Raw genomic sequence first — 20,438 nt, 5'->3', positions numbered from 1 at the left:
CTAGAAGAGGCGTGGATTTATAAAAGAATATTTTTTCAATGGCCTAGAAGAGGCGTGGATTTATAAAAGAATATTTTTTCAATGGCCTAGAAGAGGCGTGGATTTATAAAAGAATATTTTTTCAATGGCCTAGAAGAGGCGTGGATTTATAAAAGAATATTTTTTCAATGGCCTAGAAGAGGCGTGGATTTATAAAAGAATATTTTTTCAATGGCCTAGAAGAGGCGTGGATTTATAAAAGAATATTTTTTCAATGGCCTAGAAGAGGCGTGGATTTATAAAAGAATATTTTTTCAATGGCCTAGAAGAGGCGTGGATTTATAAAAGAATATTTTTTCAATGGCCTAGAAGAGGCGTGGATTTATAAAAGAATATTTTTTCAATGGCCTAGAAGAGGCGTGGATTTATAAAAGAATATTTTTTCAATGGCCTAGAAGAGGCGTGGATTTATAAAAGAATATTTTTTCAATGGCCTAGAAGAGGCGTGGATTTATAAAAGAATATTTTTTCAATGGCCTAGAAGAGGCGTGGATTTATAAAAGAATATTTTTTCAATGGCCTAGAAGAGGCGTGGATTTATAAAAGAATATTTTTTCAATGGCCTAGAAGAGGCGTGGATTTATAAAAGAATATTTTTTCAATGGCCTAGAAGAGGCGTGGATTTATATTTTTTCAATGGCCTAAAGAGGCGTGGATTTTTTCAATGGCCTAGAAGAGGCGTGGATTTTTTAAAGAATATTTTTTCAAGGGCCTATAACAGGCGTGGATTTTTTAAAGAATATTTTTTCAAGGGCCTATGGATTTACAATGGCGTGGAGGCGTTTTTAAAGAATATTTTTTCAAGGGCCTAAACAGGCGTGGATTTTTTAAAGAATATTTTTTCAAGGGCCTATAACAGGCGTGGATTTTTTAAAGAATATTTTTTCAAGGGCCTATAACAGGCGTGGATTTTTTAAAGAATATTTTTTAAAGGCCTATAACAGGCGTGGATTTTTTAAAGAATATTTTTTCAAGGGCCTATAACAGGCGTGGATTTTTTAAAGAATATTTTTTCAAGGGCCTATAACAGGCGTGGATTTTTTAAAGAATATTTTTTCAAGGGCCTATAACAGGCGTGGATTTTTTGAAGAATATTTTTTCAAGGGCCTATAACAGGCGTGGATTTTTTAAAGAATATTTTTTCAAGGGCCTATAACAGGCGTGGATTTTTTAAAGAATATTTTTTCAAGGGCCTATAACAGGCGTGGATTTTTTAAAGAATATTTTTTCAAGGGCCTATAACAGGCGTGGATTTTTTAAAGAATATTTTTTCAAGGGCCTATAACAGGCGTGGATTTTTTAAAGAATATTTTTTCAAGGGCCTATAACAGGCGTGGATTTTTTAAAGAATATTTTTTCAAGGGCCTATAACAGGCGTGGATTTTTTAAAGAATATTTTTTCAAGGGCCTATAACAGGCGTGGATTTTTTAAAGAATATTTTTTCAAGGGCCTATAACAGGCGTGGATTTTTTAAAGAATATTTTTTCAAGGGCCTATAACAGGCGTGGATTTTTTAAAGAATATTTTTTCAAGGGCCTATAACAGGCGTGGATTTTTTAAAGAATATTTTTTCAAGGGCCTATAACAGGCGTGGATTTTTTAAAGAATATTTTTTCAAGGGCTCTATACAAGGCGTGGATTTTTTTAGAGAATATTTTTTCAAGGACTCTACACAAGGCGTGGATTTTTTTAGAGAATATTTTTTCAAGGGCTCTATACAAGGCGTGGATATTTTAAAGGGTATTCTTCATAATTTGTGTAAACTAGTGTCCTCTATTCCAAAACTATATTTAACATATTTTGAATATTCCGTATTCCCTTTACGTAATTTTGTTATCTTTCAATTATTTCCAAATTAAACTAAAAATCAACAAATAACAGCAATGGCAACAACAGCACCAACGAACAAAAATAAATTTTATCAAATTTGACTCACGTATTCAATTGATTTGAATGGATTTCTATGTATGTGACCACACAGAGCAGGGGGAAAATGGAGGAGGACAAGTTCTGTTTCAATACAACCATTTATCAGTCAATTTTGAAATTTAATCAAGAAAATCACATAACATACACACACACACACCGAAATGAATAGTAAAATTTGGGAATATATCAAAAATCTCCAAACAAATCAAACACCCACATACAAGCATTAGTTACATGTGTGTGTGTGGTAGCACACACATACAAAACCTCGTTATTATGTTCACAAATATAATCTACTTGAAATTATTCTAATGGAAGACAAAATACTTTCCGTTGATTCACTGGATTAAAAGCTCTTTGGAGAAATTTTTGGGTTTTGAAATTCGGAACACGTTTTCCTTTTGCGTTTACTAGGAATAGCAGTAGTAACAATACAAGGGGGGAGAAGCAGAAGTATTAGTATGAAAACGTATTCAAATTAAGGTTATTTACTTGCAGATAAACGTACGTTTGGGGGATAGACAGAGACACGGATAGACGGACAGTCAGCCAGCCAGCCAGTTGTAGCATAGCATAATTCTAGTTTTAAGCTTTTAATTTATGCAACGCTGCATTTGTTGAATAGAATTAATTGAAAACAAGCAGCGACATTAGGGTGGGTGTGAAGAAAATATCAATAAAAGGATTAAATGGCCATAAGGTAATCTCATCCCTGAAATTTTATCTCATTGAACCCTGAACCAAAAGCATAGCTCCACAACCTCTTAAGAAGGAGGTCATTCCCTTAGAGGTTTAGGATAGTGCTAAGATGTTTAGTTTTGAACCCCCTTGAAAGAAGTCAATTTAAAATGACCATTGGTTAGTTTATCAAATGACCCTATCATAAACATTGGCTCTTCATAGATTACATACGAAAATTCAAAATCGAGTTGCAAACATGAAATTATTTTTATCCCCTGAAAAACCTTAAACCATCCTGCATGCCATTTTCATTTCGTTGACATATTACAGAGGCTAATCTTTGTTTTTCCCCTTTTTCAAGTTCTTTTTTCTTCTCCACTCCCTGCCATTCTGCACCGTCGGGTGAAACGTGATTGGTTTAAGGCATGCATCAAATGCAGCTTACCATAGTCTATTCTTTTTCGTACTTTCTTTTTCCTGCTGCGGAGTGAAATAGAAACGCGACATGGCGCCACATCACGAGAACGAGATTTGAAGCAAAACATACAGAGGAGGAAGAAAACTTGGTATGACACTTGTGTCAAGTGCACAAATATATCAACAGAAAAAAAATATTGTAATACACACTAACACGCATCTACAGCTACACTTCAAAACAAACTGAGATAAAATTGCAAGGCACACACACACATACAAATATGAAGAAATGCATGATGGAATAGCTTTAGGTGAATGAGTTGAAATGTAAAACATTTGTTGGAATTTCGAATCTCAAAAAATAAAAGGGGGAATCCTTCAACAAACTAGTCTTTAAAAAATCCACGCCTGTGAAGGACCTTGAAAAACTAGTCTTTAAAAAATCCACGCCTGTGAAGGACCTTGAAAAACTAGTCTTTAAAAAATCCACGCCTGTGAAGGACCTTGAAAAACTAGTCTTTAAAAAATCCACGCCTGTGAAGGACCTTGAAAAACTAGTCTTTAAAAAATCCACGCCTGTGAAGGACCTTGAAAAACTAGTCTTTAAAAAATCCACGCCTGTGAAGGACCTTGTAAAACTAGTCTTTAAAAAATCCACGCCTGTGAAGGACCTTGAAAAACTAGTCTTTAAAAAATCCACACCTGTGAAGGACCTTGAAAAACTAGTCTTTAAAAAATCTACGCCTTTGAAGGACCTTGAAAACTAGTCTTTAAAAAATCCACGCCTGTGAAGGACCTTGAAAAACTAGTCTTTAAAAAATCCACGCCTTTGGAGGACCTTGAAAAACTAGTCTTTAAAAAATCCACGCCTTTGAAGGTCCTCCAAAATTCACGCCTTTGGAGGACCTTGAAAAACTAGTCTTTAAAAAATCCACGCCTTTGGAGGACCTTGAAAAACTAGTCTTTAAAAATCCCCGCCTTGTATTGGTCCTTGAAAAACTAGTCTTTAAAAAATCCACGCCTAAGAAGGACCTTGAAAAACTACTCTTTAAAAAATCCACGCCTGTGAAGGACCTTGAAATACTAGTCTTTAAAAAATCCACGCCAGTGGAGGTCCTTGAAAAACTAGTCTTTAAAAAATCCACACCTGTGAAGGACCTTGAAAAACTGGTCTTCAAAAAATCCACGCCTGTGAAGGACATTGAAAAACTAGTCTTTAAAAAATCCACGTCTGTGAAGGACCTTGAAAAACTAAAAATCCACGCCTGTGAAGGACCTTGAAAAACTAGTCTTTAAAAAACCCACGCCTGTGAAGGACTTTGAAAAACTAGTCTTTAAAAAATCCACGTCTGTGAAGGACCTTGAAAAACTAAAAATCCACGCCTGTGAAGGACCTTGAAAAACTAGTCTTTAAAAAATCCACGTCTGTGAAGGACTTTGAAAAACTAGTCTTTAAAAAATCCACGCCTGTGAAGGACTTTGAAAAACTAGTCTTTAAAAAATCCACGCCTGTGTAGCATATAACCAAGTAAAGATGTGCCTGATGTAGTTGAAGAATTCGTTGGAGGGACTGCACGTATAGGTCCAGCCTTATTGCTCGTCGGAGGGGGAGTTCGATGACCTTCCACGATCCTCTTGGCACTTAGCTACTGTACAACATAAAAAAATTACGTGCATATTTTTACTAAACCATAGGCATCAAAAGAAAGTAAGGAATTAATAATAGGGGTTTTAATAAGATTCGCAGGGAGTAGAAGAAAGCAGAAATAGAAGGAACAATAATCAGAGAAATTTATTGATAGAATAGAGAAGTCCCAAAAGAGGTGCAGCAACGAGATTTTATGTTGCTAGAATACCCACCCAACCTGGTTACAACGCTTTAAACTCAATTATAAAGAATGATTTATGTTGCAACCCCATATTCAATCATAACAAACCGCCTACATAGAGGAGCAATTAAACAAATCTCATTTTACTCTACTCCGAATACATTTCAAATTTATTTACTAAAAATTCAAAGTTGACTATCATTATTCCTTAAAGTTATGTTATTCATATTAACCATTATGAACATAAAAAGAACAAATTAATTTCAAATAACCTTAATTCTATATTAGATTATCGAAAACATTCGTGAGAAAATAAATGAAATAAATTTTATAACATAATTTAAAACCTAATTAGAAATAAATTCCGAGTATTATTTTATAATAGAAGCAAATAAAAATTATTGGAATTTTCGAATAAGAGCAAATAAATTTTTGATGGCTCAAAGACCATACGACACAATCACTATGGCAATATCAATGAGTACAAATATTCAGATGTAAGCATAAAAATTCACACCGACAAAATCCGAAAACAATATATCTGAACGTTAGAAATTTCAGTTTACATAATTGAGGATAATAATTTCAAAATATGTAAAATCATCGCACAAAAATATAGCACTGCAATATCAATTATTAACCATTTCAATATATTGTTTTTAATGTATAACAAATTTAATAAAGTTGATAATGTTTGAATGGCAGCAAAAATGTTTGTTGGGTAGCATTTTCTACTACCGTTCAATAAAAAAATGTAAATAAAATTAACAAAATAACATTTTATCAACTTACATTGTACGCTGCTGTAATCCCTCGTCGAAAGTACTTTCGGTGAGTAGGCAGGTCCGCTTAAGAGTTAATAGTATGTAATGTATAAAAGCTGCAGGCCGATGATCTTGAGTGATGTTATCTGTTAGAATTTGTTTCGAGTGTTTAATATGTTTGGCCAATAGACAGAGATTTTGCAGAGGCAACAGCGAAATTCCTCTCGCTGGCACTGTTGTTAAAATTTATCATAAGTCTATTAACATTAACATTTAACAGAAGCTCCATCAAATACTTAACAGTAGGTTTCAGCGATATTGTAATGATCATTAAGTATGCCAAATATATGTAATGCTGTTTGTATATTTGATGATGCTTTTGTTAAATACCATGCTAACAGACAGACGAACACGATGTTTTTTTATTCTTTATGCACAAGTTCTTTTAACTATTACTTCTCAATAAAATAATCACTCGGAACCCAAAATTGTTTAACACTAAATACTATTAACATATAAATTTTAATTTTTTTGGCAATAATTAAATTAATTCTGACGGCAAATAATGTAACTTCATAAATGCAAAAAAATTAGCTTAACCAATTTTCTGGTATATCAATTTTTGTCTACTTTTGCCAGTTTCTCCACCTTACCACCATACACTATTCAGCTCTTTTTGACCTTTAGATAAAATTTTTCCAGGTTACCACTAAAAAAATGCACCACTAAATTCGGCGGTCACTCTTTTTTTTCCTTCACAAATTCGATTATATGCTTTTTATTCCAATTATTTCTTCTTCTTGTTTTTATTTCGTGTTTCAACAAATGTGTTTAGTCTGATGTTATAGGCTGACGGCGTGTATATATGTGAGACGGTTGAAATGGAGTTAGGGCTGCTTGATCACAGTCATTGAGTAGAATTATATTCGGACATAGAAAGCTTTTTGTTAATTCACTCTCTATTTCGAAAATGTTTCTTCTGCAAAACGATAAAAAGCTGAGCCTAGCAAATAAAAAGAAACATTGAATGAGACATTGCATTTGATCATATTACAGATCAATAATTACCAATTCAGAGAGCAGAACTCGTCGAATTAAAAATGTGATAAATAACCTTATAGGTTATCTGGTGGATGTTGCAAAATTATCCAAGGCAACTAAATTAAAGAAAGAAAAAAAAACTGCCTACACACATTTCGTAAATAAACTATAAATACTTACAAGGTTTAAAAAAAACCAGCTGACGATATAAAAATGGAAAAATAGAAAATTTCAAAGTTTTTTTTTTTAACACCAGAATTTTTAGTTAAATTTTAAAATTGTTATTTTGGAGATATTGGTAGATAGATGTTCACTTATGGACTTGCAGCAGACAAAATGGACGAGAATTTCCTACGGATATCTAACGAAGGCTTGGTATTGATTGCAATTAGTACATTCTTCCAAGAAAGTAAAAGAGCAAAAAGAGTGATAAAAAAGGAAATTTCTCTTGGTATCCTTGAAACCCAAAAGCAGATGTCGCTTACATCAAACCGTTACAAAATTCATTTTTGAAATTTTTTTTTACAATATTGAGGAAAAGCAGGAAATAAATATTCACTAGCAAGCGCTACTACACCTGTGAAGGACCTTGAAAAACTAGTCTTTAAAAAATCCACGCCTGTGAAGGACCTTGAAAAATTAGTCTTTAAAAAATCCACGCCTGTGAAGGACCTTGAAAAACTAGTCTTTAAAAAATCCACGCCTACTTTAGTCCTTGAAAAAAATATTCTTTAAAAAATGTTGTTGTTGTTGTTCAAATTTTGAAAACATTTCAAAGCTGTTATTTCTTTCCAACAATAATAAAAGTAAAATTCCCGTAAATTCCGTCTAAGTCTATTTTCTCTGTGGCAAAGAAAAGAAGATGAAACTTTGCCATGGCCAGAGACGTGTGTTAACACGTCAGTTAACACCTTGTCAGTTATTGTTAACATTTTTCACAGCGCCAACGGCATGGCATTCAAATGATGTTCAAGAGAAACAAATAATAATGTGAAAGCAGTGAAAGGTTTTCCCATCTTCCTTTGCCTCGATTTTTTTCGCCCTAAACTATTTCAGTTATTCTAAGAGTTTCATAAATGGCAACAGATGCTTTGGCTATGATGATGGTGGTGGTGGCGTCACTCAGTAACACATTCCATTATTCATGGTGAACATTATTCTCCAGGAGCAGCAGCAGCAGCAGAATGCCATGGCTGTGGATAACAACGTTTGAGTTCGCCACGATGAAGTGAAGAGAAAGTAATCTCTTCCTTTTTTTCTCGTCTTCACACAATTCCTTTGGCCAGGCGAAGGAATGTCCTTATCAAGTTTATAATGAAACAATAGCCGATTCTAATTGTTTGTTTTTCTCGGATATTGTTTTTCGCTGGAAACTGTTGAAAAGCAGTGAATTAGATTAGAAGTCGTCGCTTTTGTATCCCCAGGGGGGTGGTTTTGTTTTGCATTGGGATAAAACGAGTGGAGTGTGATATTCCGAACAAATATTATATTTTAAAAATATGCTATAAATTTAAGTATCTTCAGTAATAAAAAATATTATTTTTATAAAGTCACGCTCTTGTTCTTACTTGGTCCTAAAAAATATTATTTTTATAAAGTCACGCTCTTGATCTTACTTGGTCCTAAAAAATATTATTTTTATAAAGTCACGCTCTTGTTCTTACTTGGTCCTAAAAAATATTATTTTAAAAATCCACGCCTTGTGTTGGTCCTCCTACTATGAAAAAGCTAAGAAAAAGAAAACCAAACCCCCCCTAACGTTGACGACCCCCGCAAACGCATAAAGGACCACAATCTACGAATCTGCACTTGGAATGTGCGCACGTTGTACAGAACAGACGCAGTTCTCGCTTTGGCGGATGTACTCAAGAAGTACAAAAGGGACTGGCGTAAGTAAATCAGATGATTACGCCCTGTATTGTAGCTGTCATGTAACGAGACTTGAATTTGGCTGCGGATTTATGGTTAACGTGAGAATAAAAGACCTCGTCTCCAGATTCACTCCAGTAGATGAGCGAATTGCTATAATCCGTATAAAAGCGAAGTTCTTCTACATTAGTCTTATTTGCGCCCATGAGCAGACCAAAGACATATTTCATGAGCGCCTAGAAACAGCATATGATCGCTGCCCTGGCCATGACATTAAAATTCTTCTAGGAGATTTTAATGCAAAAAAAAAAAAGAAAGAGAAAATATATTTGGCTCCACCGTTGGAAAATTCAGCCTTCACGAAGAAACATCCGACAAAGGCATGAGGTTGATTGACTTCGCGGCAGTAAAAAACATGGTAGTTAGCAGCACCAGATTCAAGCATCTCGATATACATAAGGCCACCTGGATTTCTTCTGATCAAGCAACGAGCAATAAAATTGATCATGTTGTGATAGACGGAAGGCATTCATCTAGTGTATTAGACGTTCGATCGATCCGAGGAGCGAATATCGATTCAGACCATTACCTTGTAGCAGCCAAGGTTCGCACTTGTCCCTCGTAGCAGGGCAAAGGTGCGATCTAACACAACACGGAAACCGACGTCAAAAAGCTGCAAACACAACAGGTAGCCGAGGCCTACTACGCTCAACTTACCCACCTGCTTGACGAAGGCAATTCTTGTCCCGATAATAATAAAGAAGCACACTGGCAAAGAATTGCCCACTCTCTACAAACTGCAACAAAAGCAACACTTGGGTACCAAAAACCACCACCAAGAAACCCATGGTACGATCAGAAGTGTCGTAATGCTACTGATATAAAAAACGCAGCGTATAGGGTAACCTTGCAGACATAAGCAACACGTAATGTTATGGACAATTATCGGGAGAAAAGTAGAGTGGAGAAACGTGTTTTCAGAAAAAAGAAGAATGAAAAGGAAAAAAGTGAGCGTAAGCAAATCGAGATGTACAGGAGCCAGAATGAAGTCCAAAACTTCTATAAACGGGTAAAACACCAAACCGTGCAGGCACATCATCCTGTAGAGATAAAGAAGGAAACCTGGTGACAGATACAGACAGTGTGCTGAGGATCTGAAAGGAGCATTTTGAAAAACTTCTGGTATCAAATAGTAGCGGTGAAGAGGATACCCCAGAACCAATAATAGATGACGGTATCGAGTGTATACCACCTAGCCAAGATGAGGTCAGAATAGCAATCAATCGGTTGAAGAATAATAAAGCAGCAGGTGCCGATGGTTTACAAGCCGAACTATTCAAGACTGGTGGTCAGATGCTGGTAAGGAGCATGCACCAGCTGATAAGTACAATTTGGCTAGAGGAATGAATGCCCAATGATTGGAACCTCAGCATCCTCTGTCCCGTGCACAAAAAAGGATACAAGACGATATGTGCCAACTATAGAGGTATTAGCCTTCTTTCCATCGCATATAAAGTGCTATCCAGTGTGCTGTGTGAACGATTGAAGCTAATGGTCAATGACATTATTGGACTATACCAATGCGGCTTCAGACCTGGCAAATCCAAAATTGACCAGATTTTCACACTGCGCCAAATCCTGGAAAAGACCCACGAAAAACAAGTCGACACATACCACATATTCGTCGACTATAAAGTCGCATTCGACAGCCCTATCCGTTCAGAGGTGTATAAAGCCATGTCTGCGTTCGGCATTCCTGCAAAATTAATACGGCTATGCAGGATAACTTTAAGTGGCACAAGCTCAACAGTTAAAGTCAGAAAGGACCTATCGGAGCCCTTCAATACCGAACGAGGATTCAGACAAGGTGACAGTTTGTCGTGTGACCTTTTTAACATTCTGCTGGAAAAGGTCATACGAGACGCAAATGTAAACAGAAATGGCATTCTGTACACCAAACAACACATGTTACTCGCCTACGCCGATGACATCGATATAATGGGTCGAACATTGCGAGCGTTAACAGCCACCTTTGAACAAATTGAGAAGGAGTCTGCCAAAGTGGGTCTGACAGTAAACGGCGAGAAGACCAAGCTGATGGTATCAACGCGCAAGACGCCTAGTAGACTCGGACCAACTGTGGAACTTGAGAACTACAGCTTCGATGTAGTTAACCCTACAGTCAATAACCAAAAAAGTATACGTAGATCAATAACCGTGGTACATTTGTACCCATCCAAAGATAGCTCTGTAACTCTTATAAAAATTGGACTATCGTTAGGTTTTTTGTTTTAAATTAATCTATATGACTCTGATCTAGATGTAGGAACTCAAAATTATATATACATTGAAATAATATATATTTAAATCCATGCTTAAATGATAATCTATCTAAAACAATCATAGAAAATTCGTTATAGCTTTCGATTGGTTAAGCTTTTTTAGTTACTTTTTATTGGGATCTTATTTAGGTGTTCCTCTACCCCTCTGCACATTTTTGTGGCCCTAGACAACATGGGGCCATCAGGGCGACTCGTGGAAGTCAGAAACTACCCTGGTTTTCCTTTGGTATACAGAGACTAAAACAATTATTATTGCCAATTATTCACATTTTATGAGTTTAGAGGTTGTGATTGGCGCATTTTTAACATTATTTAATACTTCAAAACGTTATTTAATGATAGTTTATATATGAACGTCAATTTAGGATTGTAATATATCAGACTAATTCGATTATAGAAAAAGTTTCAGGCCCAGTATGAAGAATTATTGGATAATTACGGAAATAATTATTGTTTTTGTCCCTGTATACCAAGGGAAAACCAGGGTAGTTTCTGACTTCCAGGAGTCGCCCTGATGGCCCCATGTTGTTTAGGGCCACAAAAATTTGCAAAGGGGTTGAGGAACTCCTAAATAAGATCCCAATAAAAAAATAACTAAAAAAACTTAACCCATTCGAAAGCTATAACGAATTTACTATGCTTGGTTTAGATAGATCATCATTTAAGCATGGATTTAACTATATATTATTTTAATGTATATATAATTTTGAGTTCCTAAATCTAGATCAGACCCATATAGACTAATTTAAAACAAAGAAGCTAACGATAGTCCAAGTTTTTAATGAGTTAGAGAGCTACCTTGGATGGGTACAAATGTACCACGGTTATTGATCTACGTAGGTAATAACTTTAAAAAAATTTAAAAATTATATATATGGAAAATATTTATAATTTTTTCTTAGATTATGTGTGAAAATATCTCAAGAATGATTCCTCAAAATTTGATCCAAATATCTCCATTATTAAAAGTTTTACAGCATTTTTATTCGAAAAAAGGTACAAATGTACCCGGTTATTGACCGTTGGGTTAAAGCGATGTATAAAAGCGAGACCGTAGAAGGGGAAGGCAACGAATTAGATGAAAAAAACAAGTAGAAAACAACATCTTGGAACGTGGTCTTTCAAATTGGAGGAGATGCGCACAACACCAACGCGCTTGGAAATCTTTTTTAAGCTCGGCTTATGGAACAACCGTTCTGTAGCAAGCCAGGTAAGTAAGTACTCCTATGCTGGTCTCTGAAATACTACTGTTTAAACACTCAACTCTTGTGTTGTACCCTTTTAGTTAAATTTTAAATCATATGAAGCTTCTTAACAATCACACCAATCTACCTAATAAATATCCAAAAATCCATATTCAATATGGAATTTAAATACAGCATTTGCAACAATATTCCCAAAAATGGATACATTCATAAACTGCCAATAAATATTTAGGTTATTGCCAAAAATTTCCTTTCAATTTGTTCATATATGTTGTTCTCAAAAGGTACTGAAACGATGCATTCACTAAACGAGCAATGGAAACTTTTGGGCAATTGCAACAAAAAAATTCTTGTTTGCAAATTTCTTTCTAATGTTTGTAACTTTATTTTGTACGGATGGATATTTGGAGAATATTTCGAACAACACCTCTAACCACAAGTCACAACCCCAAGAGCATTAAGAGTAATGTACACTTGCAATAAACACAGGAGCACACACACTTACGCAGGCACACGTATCGTAATTTGCAAACAATTTGGTAAAAATGACTAGGTATATATTAGGGTGGATCAGAAGGAGAAGAGAATGTTTTTTTTTTAATTTATAAAAATAAATTTAGAATTAAATAAAGTGTTAAGAATAGATTTTGATCCAAATAATTAAAAAAAATATAATAATGATTTTTTGTATATCCCCCTCCCCTAATGTCATGCGTTTGGGGAATACACCGGTATTTAAACATGTGTACGTGTTTTTAATGGTTGTCTAAATTGTTGCCATTAGAACGTTTGACAACAGGAGGAGTAAATGAAGAAAACACTTTTTAACTTGTTTTTGTTTTGTATCCCCTCCCCCTCAGGTCTTAATTGAGATTTGCTCATATTTGTGGAAAATTGAATTTTGTTAGCAATTCACATCTTAAATGGTTCCCCATCACCCAACCTAGCATCCATCCACAGCCACCCCGCCCTCTCATGTTGTTCTATCTGCTGTTGTCGACGTTTCTGTTTCTGTGCAGAAAATTGACTTCAAAACCTGATGGATGCAACTCAATGTTACTTTGTTTGTCAAAGACAACAACAACAAGAACACAACGCCGATGTTGACGACGAACGTTTGATTGACAAACGTTTTGGGGGGAATTTCTTTGTTTTTTTTGTTTTAAACAAAATTGCAATTTAATCGATTTATCTAGGAGTTTTTTTCAGAATTTTGTTTTGTCTTGCGTAATTGATTTTAAGAAACCAAGAATTGGTATTTTATAAAATGTTTACTAAATTTATTTACAAAAGAAAAACAAACTACAGCAACAACAAATTTAAATCTAATGAAGTCGATCAGGAAATGTTTGTTGGTCATGGACATGAAACATTATTTAATATTATTTGTATACCCTACAATATTATTTTTTTTAAATTGTGGGACAAATTTCAAAAAAAAAAAAAAAAAAAAACACTGAGCAGAGCAATATATTCAGACGGGGGCGACCATACGAAACCCTATACAACTACCTCAGAACTCTAACTTCTTTGGGTTTTATTCCGAGCCTGAGCAATATTTTCTGATAGTTGCACCCTCTTGCCCGAATATAGGTCAACAGCACGTCTTCCGTACATGGTCATGTTTTCCGAATATTACTAATATTCAGTACAGCCCTTCTAATTACTTGTCCAGATTTCCTTCACTGTGGGTTGTGTTGTGATGTTCGGCTTTCAATTGTGGCCTATAGATCGACTCAAAAAAAGCACACCAAAAATTAAGTTTTCGGTCCACTTCATCCCAAAATTATTACCTGATCATCACTGAAAATTATAGATATTGTCCTTGACCATAACTGGATCCTCAAGGAAATTTTCAAAGCGATTAGTGCTACATTTCCCACCTCTAGTGTGGTAATGGGTTACTAAATAATATCTGAATTCGTAAGCACCTATAAATATTTAAGGTTAAATTCCACATCCGAGTACATACGGCAATATAATTCGTATTAATTTAAAGGCCAACCACTCCTCTTGGATATACTATCAACTTCTCGGCTCTACGTCCTTCAGGGGCAAATATATACGCTATATAATACAAATTTCGTCATTTTTCACACAAAAGTCAGGGTCCATTTGACCCGCTAAATATTGTCCGATCTTTAACACAACAGGCATGCTTATTTTTGGCCCGATTCCCTTCTCTATGCAAAAATTCGCCATGTTTGGTTCATAATTGCGGCCTCTGGAGAGACCAGAAAAAACCGACAAAAATTAAGTATTTGGTCCATTTCATTCCCTAAATATTAATCGATCTATACCAAAAACAATAGGGATCTTCTTCGGGGAGAACCCAACCCAAGGTATAAAAACAGTAAGGAAAGTTCAATGGTTGGACGGAGACGACTATATGACACCCTAATCCAATACAGATTATTCTAGGTTTAATCGGAGGAAAATATATATGGGAGCTACGTCTAATTCTGAACCAATTTTCACGAAACTTAACACACGCCACTCTAGACTCAATTCAATACGCTATGTCAAATTTCGTGCAAAACGATAGATATATGGGGCCATTGTTACACCATTTACATTAAATCCGGCGAATATATATGGGAGCTATATCTAACTCGAAGCCGATTTTCGCGAAACTTAACACGCATCGTCCTAGACTTCATTCTGTACGCGATTCCAAATTTCGTGCAAATCGAACAAGAGATAGGTACTTTGTTACACCATTTACATTAAATCGGACGAATATATATATATATATATATATCTATATATGTATATGAGCTTTCACTAAACTTAGCACACATCATTCTAGACTCGATTCAGTACACCATGCCAAATTTCGTGTAAATAGAAATATGTATAGCGACTTTGGTACACCATTTACATAACATCTCACGAAAATATATGGGAGCTATATCAAAATCTGAACCGATTTCAATGAAACTAAACACACATCATTCTAGACTCACTTCACTATGCCTCGCCAAGTTTCGTGCAAATCGAAAGATATTCAGGGGCTTTGGTGCACCATAAACATTACAGCGGACAAATATATGTATGGGATCTATATCTAAATCTGAACCGATTTCCAATAAACTTAGCACACATCATTCTAGACTTAATATAGTCATGTAAAATTTCGTGCAAATTGAACTATATAGGGACTTTGGTACACCATTTACACAAAATCGGAAGAAAAATATATGTGGGAGCTATATCTAAATCTGAACCGATTTCCATGAAACTTAACACACATCATTCTAGATTTAATTCAGTACGCTATGCCAAAAATCGTGAAAATCGAAAGATATATAGGGACTTTATTACACCAATTACATTAAATCGGACGAAAATATATATATATATATATGGGAGCTATATCTAAATCTTAACCGATTTTCATGAAATTTAGCACTCATCATTCTAGACCTAATTTATTACGCAGTGCCAAATTTCGTGCAAATCGAAATATATATAGGGACTTTGGCACACCATTTACCTTAAATCGGACGAAAATACACATGGGAGCTATATATAAATCTTAACCGATTTTCATAAAACTTAACACACACCATTTTAGACTTAATTTAGAACGTCATGTCAAATTTCGTGCAAATCGAAGAATATATAGAGGCTTTGATATACCATTTACATAAAATCCGACGAAACTATATATGGGAGATATATCTAAATCTGAACCGATATTCTCCAATTTCAATAGCGTTCGTCCTTGGGCCAAATAAGTGACCTGTGCCAAATTGTATCCAAATCGGATTAAAAATGGGACCTGTACCTTGTTTACAATTTAAAATGAACAGACGGACGGACGGACTGACATGCATAAATCGACTTAGAAAGTGATTCGATGCATATTCTCAAAAGGAACCATCTGTCTATCTCGTTTCCTTTTGCTGTTTACAAACATATGCACAAAGACATAATACCCTGTACCACAGTGTGGTAAAGGGTATTAATAGAGACTTCGGTACGCCATTTACATTATATCGGACGAAAATATATATGGGAGCTATATACTTGAGCCAAATATGTGACCTGTGCCAAATTGTATCCAATTCGTTGTACTTTGTTTACAATTTAACATGGACAGACGGACGGACTGACATGCATAAATCGACTCAGAAAGTGATTCTATGCATATTCCCAAAAAGAACTATGGGTCTATCTCGTTTCCTTTTGCCTGTTACAAATATATGCACAAAGACATAATACCATGTAACACAGTTTGGTGAGGGGTGTAAACAAATTGTATGCGTACCTCCCTGGAGGCTATATCTATAGCGGGATCAATATTGATTACATCATGTAGGAATTACCGAACATTTGGAGTTATCATTATATGAAGTGCTATGCATTACAATACTTTCATCACGCTAAATATAGTTTTTTATCTCGATATCCTCCGAAGGTAGAATAATTACAACAGATGACTAAATTTCTTAGAATTCCTTACTTTCGTGTACAGGATCCCCACTACTATGGTGAAATACTATTTACTATGTGGGGATACGCCCAAAACGCGAAACAAATCAAACTGGGGACTAGCCCTAAAAGGGGGGCAAGTATTAATAATTTTTGGGTGGAAATTTGTTACCATTTACGACTACAAAGTACCAAATTACAGCGAATTCCGTTGTAAAATACGTTTAAGAACCCCAAAATACCGAAAATTTCGGGGTACCCAAATACATTTATAATTTATAGTGGAGAGATTTTCTATTCAATAAGAACTCAAACAACAATATTAAAGCGAGCTACCCGAAAAAATTGACCTATATTTATAATTTATAGTGGAGAGATTTTCTATTCAATAAGAACTCAAAGAGTTTAAAAACTCTCTCAAGAACCCCAAAAATGCCAAAAATATCGGGGTACCCTTATATGGGGACTATGCCTAAACATGATCTTTTATAACCCATTATCGATCTTGACTTGCCTGCAGACAAAAGACAAGTCTATGCAAAATTTTGAAGGTTTATCTCAATCCGTTTAGAGACAGACGGACAGGGCTAAATCGTCAGAGAATTTTACGCTGTCCAAGAAATGATTATTTCGATGAGTTACAAAGGGAAAAACGAAATTAAAATAATAAAGTATACTTACCCCGCTAACATTAAACATTCCCATAATTTTTGAACGACCCTCATATCAACACGGCCCACTGCGTATCGGTCATTAATTTTAATGGCTCGATTAAAACGTCTGCAAATAAAATGGTTAAAAATAATTTATTATAATTGTTTTTCAATTACGTTTCAAATTATAAAAAAAAATTGTATTTTATTTATTAGTAAACATTTTATTTAAAAACAATATTATTATTTTATTTTGTTTATTTTCTACAGAATACTACAAATTTCAAATAGTTTTAGAAAAAAACTGAAATAAACTATCAGCTCTCGTTTTGTGTGTTGTAAAAATGCTAATAAAATCAAAAATTACATTACGTCAATATGTTTGTTGGGTGGTTGTAATTGTTATTTATTTTACAATTTCGAATTCAAATGGGCAGGTAGGAGAGAGTGGCATTTTTCAAATTCAAAAAAATTATATTAATTTCATTTCTTAATTTCCCCCCTTATTTTTCAGGAGCGTAATTACATTCTGGAATTGACAAAAGTTCAGTGTTCCCAGAATTCAACACATTTCAAGGCCCTGGTTTGTTCACTGCGAAATGAGAGCAATGAAAATGTTCTGGATATGCGCATGGAATTGGCCACCACCATAAAGGATTTTCAAATTCGTTCCATAATGAATGGTTATCGACCGAAGATGCCAGTGTTGAAAATATACGATGTGAATTTGAGTGCCTGTGATTTTTTGGCCAATTTGAATAGATTGCGGCTATTCATAGCTCTGCTAAAGACACTGAGGCGATACTATAATGGCGGTACGAAGTGTCCCTTTCGAAAGGTTGGTAATGAAAAAAACTGTAAAAAAATTAATAAAATAAATTTCTGTATTTTTTTCTTATTAGAATTACAATTATACCATAAAAGGATTTCGATTTGATACGAGCCTCTATCCATCCTATCTGCCGGAAGGTGTATTCACCGCCATCAATTTTGTGAAATATGAAAATCAGCTGATAGCAAAAGTGGCGTTTTGGGGAAGGTTGGTGCATAAGAAGAAAGATTCTTAGAATAAAATAAAATTAATATATAGATGAATTATAATGTGAATTTCAAATAAAATATTTTTGTAAGGCGTGGATTGTTTAAAGGATAATTTTTTAAGGCCTACATAAGACGTGGATTTTTTAAAGGATATTTTTTAAGGCCTACATAAGGCGTGAATTTTTTAAAGGATATTTTTTAAGGCCTACATAATGCGTGGATTTTTTAAAGGATATTTTTTAAGGCCTACATAAGGCGTGGATTTTTTAAAGGATATTTTTTAAGGCCTACATAAGGCGTGGATTTTTTAAAGGATATTTTCTAAGGCCTACATAAGGCGTGGATTTTTTAAAGGATATTTTCTAAGGGCTACATAAGGCGTGGATTTTTTAAAGGATATTTTCTAAGGCCTACATAAGGCGTGGATTTTTTAAAGGATATTTTTTAAGGCCTACATAAGGCGTGGACTTTTTAAAGGATATTTTTTAAGGCCTACATAAGGCGTGGATTTTTTAAAGGATATTTTTAAGGCCTACATAAGGCGTGGATTTTTTAAAGGATATTTTTAAGGACTACATAAGGCGTAGATTTTTTAAAGGATATTTTTTAAGGACTACATAAGGCGTGGATTTTTTAAAGGGTATTTTTTAAGGCCTACATAAGGCGTGGATTTTTTAAGGACCATTACAAGGCGTTGTTTTTTTAAGGATCATTACAAGGCATTGATTTTTTAAGGACCATTACAAGGCGTTGTTTTTTTAAGGATCATTACAAGGCATTGATTTTTTAAGGACCATTACAAGGCGTTGTTTTTTTAAGGATCATTACAAGGCGTAGATTTGTTAAGGATAATTACAAGGCGTTGTTGTTTTAAGGATCATTACAAGGCGTTGTTTTTTTAAGGATCATTACAAGGCGTAGATTTGTTAAGGATAATTACAAGGCGTTGTTGTTTTAAGGATCATTACAAGGCGTAGATTTTTTAAGGACCATTATAAGGCGTAGATGTTTTATTGACCATTACAAGGCGTAGATTTTTAAGGACCATTACAAGACGTTGATTTTTTAAGGACCATTACAAGGCATTGATTTTTTAAGGACCATTACAAGGCATTGATTTTTTAAGGACCATTGCAAGGCGTTGATTTTTTAAGGACCATTACAAGGCGTTGATTTTTTAAGGACCATTACAATGCGTTGTTTTTTTAAGGATAATTACAAGGCGTAGATTTTTTAAGGACCATTATATGGCGTAGATGTTTTATTGACCATTACAAGGCGTAGATTTTTAAGGACCATTACATGGAATAGATTTTTAAGGACCATTACAAGGCGTACATTTTTTTTAAGAAATTTTTTTTTCTTTATTAAGAGTTTTTTTAAGGACCACGGATTTTTATATTTTTTCAAGGAGGATGGATTTTTTATATTTTTATACCCTACACAACTATGTTTTCAGGGTATTATAGCTTTGTGCAGCCCCAAGAGTTTGTAACGCCGCGAAATATTGGTACTAGACCCACCTTTAAGTATACCGATCGTCATATCTCGACTAGGTGAGTCGATCTAGACATGTATGTCCGTCCGTCTGTCCGTCTCCCCATTATAATTTGTAAACACGATACAGACCACAGTTATTGACGAATCTTCACGAAATTTTGCATGTAGGATGGGTTCTGGCCAATGAAGACCCGTATTGTTTTTGGTAAATATCGGTTAATATTTAGGGAATGAAATGGACCACATACTTTATTTTTGTCTGATTTTCTGATCGCTCCAGAGCAATTATGGCCCGAACATCGCGAAATTGTACATGTAGAAGGAGATCGGGCCAAAGAATAAGCATACCTGTTTTGATAAAGATCGGTCAATATTTAGCGGGTCAACTTGACCCTGACTTTTGTGTGATAAATTACAAAATTTGTATTCGATGGCGTATATATGTACTCCAAAAGGACATAGACCTGAGAAGTTGATAGTATATCTAAGAGGAGTGGTTGACCTTTTAATTGATACCACTTACAACGTCTATAACTTTCGGTGATGATCAGATAATAATATTGGGATGAAGTGGACCAAAAACTTAAATGTTTGTGGTTTTTCGATCTATAGCCACGATCGATCTATAGCCACAACATAACCCACGGTGAAGGGAATATGGAAAAGTAATTAGAAGCGCTGTACTCAATA

General features: G+C 34.8%; 1 protein-coding gene across 1 annotated transcript; it reads left to right on the top strand.

Annotated features, from left to right (window-relative positions):
* Window positions 1-17,721: 17,721 nt before the first annotated feature.
* On the top strand, window positions 17,722-18,246 carry LOC133332215 (uncharacterized; the record flags this gene model as incomplete). The annotated part of the gene is made up of 2 exons (XM_061540597.1): window positions 17,722-18,045; window positions 18,110-18,246. Coding segments are annotated over 2 exons (461 nt in total), but the record flags the coding sequence as incomplete, so codon positions are not given.
* Between the last annotated feature and the right edge of the window lie 2,192 nt (window positions 18,247-20,438).

This window comes from Musca vetustissima, unplaced genomic scaffold (genome assembly GCF_032173495.1).
Source record: "Musca vetustissima isolate MV318-11 ecotype Yass unplaced genomic scaffold, APGP_CSIRO_Mvet_v1 utg13776, whole genome shotgun sequence".
Taxonomy (NCBI): domain Eukaryota; kingdom Metazoa; phylum Arthropoda; class Insecta; order Diptera; family Muscidae; genus Musca; species Musca vetustissima.
This window is presented reverse-complemented; position numbering and strand designations above follow the sequence as displayed.